We start from the raw sequence: 6,638 nt of genomic DNA, 5'->3' as shown, positions 1-6,638 counted from the left end.
GCTGCCGCCGCCGCCGCCGCACGCGCGCGAGCGCCCTGCAGAAGCGAGCGCCGCGACACCGCAGACCGCGGCGCCGACTGCCTGGGATGGCGTTGCCGAGGAGCTGGCCGTCACGGAGGACACGGCTGGGGCCCCATGACTGGCGGGAAGCCGGGCGAGGCGGCAGGGGCGGCGGACGCGGCGCAGCGAGGGCTTGGCGCCGACCAGAGGGCGTCGCGGGGGCGTGGCGTGGCGACTGGCGCTTGCTTTCTCCCCGTTTTGTTTTCGGGACGAGTTGCCGCGCGGTCGCGCTTTTCGTCCCACGCACTGCCGGCATTCGTTCGTGCGTTGCCCCGCGCTACGGGAGGGGTGTCTGATCGGCGGTGGCGGTGGTGGGTGTTTTTTTCCCCCACCGAGGTTGTGAACTGCTCCCAGTTTCTTTTTGCGCCTATCTAGTTTGGGGCGTGGAACTTGTTTTATTAAATATGTTTGTACGCATTTCTCACTATTTATCGCTCTTTTGCCTTTCCTGCATTCCTGTCTTGCCTTTTTTGGTTTCCAGTTTGTCTTTGCGTTTTGTTTTCTCCCGCCGAAGCTCAGTCGCACAATGACGCTCACAACCAGGTGCAAGATGGTGTGGGGCTCCACCGTGACGTTTTTTGAAAAGCTCTTCGACAAGCCAAAGGACGTGTTGGTGGCCCATGAACGCGTTCCCGCAATGCACGCAGGGGGTGTCGCCAAGGCCCCACTGAATGCGGGCTCACCGAGCTACGGGGAAGAGTGGCAGGAAGAGAATCCCTATAGTGGGGACAACTATGCCCGCGCCGGTGGGTACGACGGCGGGTACCCGCCCGGTCCGCAGGGGTTTGCGGCGGGAAATGGCTATCCGCCTCAGATGTACGATGCAGGATACCCACCGCAAGCGCCGGGGCAGTATCCGCCTCAGTATTAGTGTACGGTGCCGTTGTGTAGATATATTTTTTTTTGTGGACACCCTGTTTTTGTTTTTGCCTTCTTGTAATCCCTCCGTGTGTGAGATTGTCATGTGTATATGCGCATTTGCCTATGCGTATGTTTCTTATTTCTTCTATTTTTAGTTATTAATGGGTGCCTCAACTAACGTCTGCGTGCGCTGTCCCTGTTCTGGCGCCTATATGTATACATGTATATATATATATATATATATACATGAGTCGGCGTTGTCTCCGTATCTAGCCTCGTGTGCAAGTCGACGCACACCTCTTGGAGAATGAGTTTTTGCTGTGCGGTTTACCCTATTATTGTTTTGTTTTTGTTTGTTTGCTGACAGCTCTCTCTCTCTCTCTCTCTCTCTCTCTCTCTTGTCTTGCCTCTTTCTCTTTCTGCGCGTGCGTGCAGCTGTTTTTCGTCGGCTACACGCCCCTCCAAGTTGGAGAAGAATACGCCGGGTACATGTCGCTCAGGCGTTTGTTTTTTGCTGGCACTCCTGGGACACGGCCTGCTTTGTCCGCTGAGCGCACGCCTGGCGCTCGTTTCCTGCAGCGGCGTCCTGGATCACGGAGGCACGCCGCGGACACCGACCCCGGCTCCCGCAAGCTTGGGGCGGACGATGCTGGGCGGCCCGCCCGGGCGTCCACGACGAGCAACCGCTTTCTTCAGAGGCTGTCGGAGCTGGAAAGGTCGGCGGCGCTCACTGGCGCGAAGAGCGGTGGTTTCTCGCAGGTGTGTGGGCGTGGTCGTGAAGAGAAGGTTCTTAGCGAGCGGAAGCGCATGCTTGTCTTCAGGGATGTTGGAATGGACCTGGACAAACCGATTCTGTCGCGCGACGTGTTTCTTGTGTTCAAGTACTTCCGCTACGGCATTGAGTTTGCCGTGGACAACGAACTGGAGCGCATGCTGCGCTACTTCAACGAGCACGCGCTGAACGAGCTGAAAATCATCCAGAACAGCAAGCTCATGCGCGGCCCTGGGGTGCTCAGCCGGAAAAGGGGTCGCCCACTGCACGGGGGCGCGACGTCTCAGTCGTCGCCGGCGTTTCCATCCGTGCGGGCGGCCAATGTGCGCCAGTTCTGCGGCTACACAAGAGCAACGGAGCAGAGGGTGGCTGCGCTTATGGGCCCCGGCTCACTCTGCGCCTCCTTTTGCCGTGCGAAGGAGGACGCCACGGCGAAGCCTTGGCCAAGGACGCGCCACTTTTGCGAGCAGGACCCCGCGCAAATGACGCCCTTTTCCTCTGCGACCTTTCGGCGACCCGCGGTCGTCATTTACACGCAGCTGGGACAGAAACTCGGGGCGCAGGCGGACTTGGAGTGGCGTCGTCTGGCGTACGCCACCATCCACCCTTCGCTGCTGCAGTTCCTTCCGACGGCGGATGCGACGGGCGAGGGGCACGTCGCGTCGACATGCGAGCACCACAAAGGGGGGCTCCGTCACAGTTCCAGGGAGGCACCAGGGAGCGGGAGAGGGCACGCCATGCCACTCGATGTGGTTTCGCTGCGCAGCATGGATGTGTACAAGTATCGCTGGGTGCACCGTCTGTATGTGCGCCGCTTTGCCCAGTCACTCGCTTCCCCTGCCTCCTCCTCGGAGCACACGGTAGGCGCGTCCGCGGTGAGTGGGCTGATAACGGCGTCCACCACATTTGTCGGGTGCAGGCTGCTCCAGCCTTTCTACTCTGTCCTGGGCCTGCGCAACTACCTGTCGCCGCACGTCATGCTTGTGGACCACGAGGGGGTGATTCGCTGGCTGACGGCGGGCTGCCCCGACGACTACGAGAGGGAGCACTTTCCTGCGCTGCTAAGACAACTTGAAGAGGAGTACAATCTCGCACGAAGTCGCTGACCGATCCCTGGCGTCGCTCCTCCTGCGGCTGCCTTTGGCCCTTCTCCGCTGCCGTCACGTGCACATGTTGCGGCTGGCAGGACCCCGCACCGGCGGGAGGGCTAGCTTAAGGCACGCCGCTGCCGGAGTGCGGTGTGGACGGCGGCAGCATGCAATATTCACATAAACAAGTCGTACAGCGGGGACGGTGACTCGCGTCCGCATGGTTTTACGCGGTGACCGGCGTATCTGCGTCGGGGAAGAGGGGACGGTAATGCATATATATATATATTGTTTTTAATTTTTATTCTCCCCGCCCTGCGCGTGCAACTCGGCCTCTTGCAGGGGTGTTTGGAAGTTTGGAAGCGGTGGTGGGCCCCATTATGAGACGAGTCCATCGTGTGTGCGCGGCACCGCCGCAACGCACGGCGCCGGTGAGTGTGTTCCCGTGAGCATCCCGTGTTTTTCTGTGGAAGACTGATTTTTGGCCGAGCGCGTCGCAGAGTGGCTCGTGGCGGTCGTTGGCGCTCCCACGGGAGACAAGGAGACGCCGCGGATGGTGTGCGACGGGGCAGCTCGATGTTCCGGGGGGCGTGTGGCGTAGAAGGGGCTCCCGGCGCACGGGGGGTAGGGGAGGGAGGCACAGTGCCGCGGTGCCTCGCGCCGTGGTTGCGTGTCGGTGCGTGCGTTCTCCGCTTTGAGAGGCGGTTCTCGCAGCTGTACACGCCTCACACGCGTTTGTTTCTCTCGCGGCTGTCTGTGGAGTTTGGGCTCGTGCCCGACGCCTGTTGTGCATTCTTGTCTCCCCTGTTTTTCTTCTTCCGGTAGCAAGTCCAATGAGCCAGTCCACCGCTACTGAAAGCCCGCCCGCCGACAGCCACTGCGTGGCGGCCGGTGACAAGAGCGAGGACCCGGACGCACCGGGAAGCGCCGGACCCACACGCACTGAAGTGAGCTGCTCCTACTGCGGCGAGGATGACCCGCGCTCGCTGGCCATATGTACCGTCTGCAAAAAGTGGTTTTGTAACGGTGGGCATGGCACCAGCGGTTCCCACATCGTCTTGCACCTCGTGAGGAACAAGCACCGTGCAGTGCAGCTGCACGCGGAAAACCCCCTCGGTGACCCCGTGCTGGAGTGCTACATTTGTCGCTCGACGAACATTTTTTCGCTGGGGTTCATGCCCTCCAAAGAGGAGTCCGTTGTTGTCCTGGTTTGCCGCGAGCCGTGCCTCCACTCCAAGGCACTGCGCGACCTCAACTGGGATGCCTCCACGTGGCTGCCAGTGATCGAGGAACGCCGGGTGTTGCCGTGGATTTGCAAGGTGCCAACTTTCCCGCGAAAAAAACTCACCTTGCACGAAATCACAACCCTGGAGTTGGCCTGGAACAGCGAGGAGAAGCAGACGGTGGATGTTCTGGAGGATGCCCCAGCCGTGCCGCTGCGCTTTGAGAACGCCGTGGAGTACATGACGGTGTTCAAGACGCTGGTTGAAATGGACTTCGTTGCCGCGAGGGAGCAAAGAGATTTGCTCTTTGAAAATGTTGCTTGCAAGTTCCAGAAGGAAGCTGGCGGGAAACACCTTTTCCTGCTGAAGCAGTTGCCGCCCTCCGAGGTGGGTCTCCGCTGCGGCGATCAAGTCTCATTGTGGGCCAAGGAGGGTTGGCGGTTGTTGAAGGGCGTCATCGTCGAACTCGGGAGGTCGCAGCTTGGCGACGAGGAGGCTGTGTTCGAGGCGTGCTGCAGCGGCCTGGCGGAGGAGCGAAAGGCGCTGAGCGAGATTCTTGCTGCATCCACGGTGAGCTTTCGCATCGAGTACGACGCCACGAGCTGTAGGAGGGTGTGCCAAGCGCTGGAGCGGCTGGCGCAGAATGCCGCACTTTCCGCGTACCTCTACTTTACGATTCTTGGCCGGGAGGAGGAGGCGGCGAGCCGCTTTGCTGAGTTGGATGTTGACCTTCCGCCGCAGCGGCTCCCAGGCCTGAACGCCTCCCAGGACAGCGCCGCGAGAACGGCGTTGCGCAGCCCGCTGACGCTCATCCAAGGCCCGCCCGGCACGGGCAAGACAGCGACCAGCGTCGCCATTGTTATTGAGCTGAATCGCCACATCTCGTCTCAAATTCTTGTTTGTGCCCCAAGCAACGTCGCCGCTGACCACCTCGCCGAGAGGATCTCTGCGGCCGGCCTAAAGACGGTGCGCCTGTACGCCCGCGACCGTGAGGTGCCGAGCTCCCTGAGGCACGTCGGGTTGGACGGTCAGGTGGAAGAGTTCATCATGGCGAGCAGCGGCAACGTGCGACTGAAGCAGATGCTTGAGATGAAGTTGGCGGGTGAGGTGTTGAGCGATCGGGAGCAGGCGGTATACACGGACGCCGTGAGGAAGGTTGAGGAGGCGCTTCTTGGCAGCGCCGATGTGATCTGCTGCACGTGCATTGGGGCCGCGGATAGGCGGCTGGGGAAGATGCGCTTCCAGTACGTTCTCATCGACGAGGCGACGCAGGCGACCGAGCCGGAGGCACTTGTGCCCCTGGTGCGTGGCGCGAAGCAGGTGTTTTTGGTGGGCGACCATTGCCAGCTGCGCCCCGTTGTCTTTTCGCTTCCCGCGGAAAAGGCCGGACTGCGTCGGAGTTTGTTTGAGCGGCTGCTGCTGACGGGCCACCGGGCAGTGCGACTTGAGGTGCAGTACCGCATGCACCCGTCCTTGTCCCTCTTCCCGTCCGGCCAGTTCTACGAGGGCACCCTGCAAAACGGTGTGACGGCGGCGCAGCGCGACGCGTCGCGGGTGTTCCCGTGGCCGGACCCCACGAATCCGATCTTCTTCTACAACACGACGGGGTCCGAGGAGCTGGGCGAGAACGGCAGCTCGTACCTGAATCGGGCCGAGGGGGCACTGACGGAGCGCATCATAACGAAACTCATCCGCGACGGCAAAGTGAAGCCGGAGGATATCGGCGTCATCACCCCGTACCGAAGCCAGTGCCGGTTCGTGACGAACTATCTTGCGCGGTGCGGGCCCCTGCCGAGGGAGGTCTATGAGCGCGTCGAGGTTTCATCCGTCGACGCGTTTCAGGGGCGAGAAAAGGAGTTCATCATCCTCTCCTGTGTCCGCAGCAACCGCCGCCAAGGGATAGGGTTTGTGGTTGACTGGAGGCGACTCAACGTCTCGATAACTCGCGCGAAGCGTGGCCTGTTCATTATGGGAAACGTGCAGCTTTTGTCGCGGTACCCGGCGTGGCATGCCCTCATCGCCCACCTCATGGAACTCGCGCTCGTCGTGGACGGCCCCATCGAAGAACTTGTGCCGTCAATGGTGGTGCTGCACAAGCCGCGGTGTACAAGTGAGGAGCAATAGCGCGGGAGAGACACCGCGATGGCGGCCGGCGTGACTGTCTTGCCGTTCCGTCTTCCGCTTTGTTGCCGCATTATTGCACAATTCATTTTGTTTGTTTGTTTTGTTTCCTACAGTCTGTGAGAGGATTGGTGTCGGACGAAGGATGTCTGCTGCGTTTCACGTAGCGTTCGTTTTTTATCAATAGTTCTCTATAGCGATAGTCGCCGATGGGAAGTTGTGCATTCTTGCTCCTTTGCACTTCTCCTCTGCGCAGGAGACAGGGTAACGGCGTCTGCAGAAACCGGCCCGCATTAGTACCCCACGATGGATGAATGAGACGTTGGCTGTGCTCCCCATGCCTTCTCTTTCTTTCCGTCATTGCGTGTATGTGCATTGCGTCCACACAAATCATGCAGGTTAAGTGCTACATATATATATATATATATTATTCTTCCTTCTTACTCCCCTTTTGGAGCAATTTATTAAACAGCGCACTCGCCCCTCCGTCAGCTTAAATTTCTCTCTCTTACT

The 6,638-nt window shown here is 60.0% G+C and overlaps 4 protein-coding genes across 4 annotated transcripts, besides 3 other annotated features; all 4 read left to right on the top strand.

The window, feature by feature from the left end:
- Nucleotides 1-435, top strand: Tco025E_06789 (uncharacterized protein; the record flags this gene model as incomplete). The annotated part of the gene is made up of 1 exon (XM_029373661.1): nucleotides 1-435. A coding segment is annotated over one exon (435 nt), but the record flags the coding sequence as incomplete, so codon positions are not given.
- Nucleotides 436-586: 151 nt separating this feature from the next.
- On the top strand, nucleotides 587-931 carry Tco025E_06788 (uncharacterized protein; the record flags this gene model as incomplete). The annotated part of the gene is made up of 1 exon (XM_029373660.1): nucleotides 587-931. One exon carries the CDS (start codon nucleotides 587-589, stop codon nucleotides 929-931), a length of 345 nt encoding a protein of 114 aa, XP_029226235.1.
- Nucleotides 932-1,130: 199 nt separating this feature from the next.
- Nucleotides 1,131-1,169: a microsatellite.
- A 119-nt stretch (nucleotides 1,170-1,288) lies between these two features.
- Nucleotides 1,289-1,320: a microsatellite.
- Nucleotides 1,321-1,410: 90 nt separating this feature from the next.
- Nucleotides 1,411-2,799, top strand: Tco025E_06787 (uncharacterized protein; the record flags this gene model as incomplete). Its single annotated transcript, XM_029373659.1, has 1 exon — nucleotides 1,411-2,799. One exon carries the CDS (start codon nucleotides 1,411-1,413, stop codon nucleotides 2,797-2,799), a length of 1,389 nt encoding a protein of 462 aa, XP_029226234.1.
- An 815-nt stretch (nucleotides 2,800-3,614) lies between these two features.
- Tco025E_06786 (regulator of nonsense transcripts 1) lies at nucleotides 3,615-6,128 on the top strand (the record flags this gene model as incomplete). The annotated part of the gene is made up of 1 exon (XM_029373658.1): nucleotides 3,615-6,128. The coding sequence occupies one exon, from the start codon at nucleotides 3,615-3,617 to the stop codon at nucleotides 6,126-6,128; it is 2,514 nt and encodes an 837-aa protein (XP_029226233.1).
- Nucleotides 6,129-6,532: 404 nt separating this feature from the next.
- Nucleotides 6,533-6,556: a microsatellite.
- Nucleotides 6,557-6,638: the final 82 nt, after the last annotated feature.

The sequence above is a fragment of the Trypanosoma conorhini genome (assembly GCF_003719485.1).
Source record: "Trypanosoma conorhini strain 025E chromosome Unknown Tco_14.4_contig_00478, whole genome shotgun sequence".
Taxonomy (NCBI): domain Eukaryota; phylum Euglenozoa; class Kinetoplastea; order Trypanosomatida; family Trypanosomatidae; genus Trypanosoma; species Trypanosoma conorhini.
Note: the sequence above shows the minus strand (reverse complement) of the source record. Positions and strands in the feature narration are given on the sequence as shown.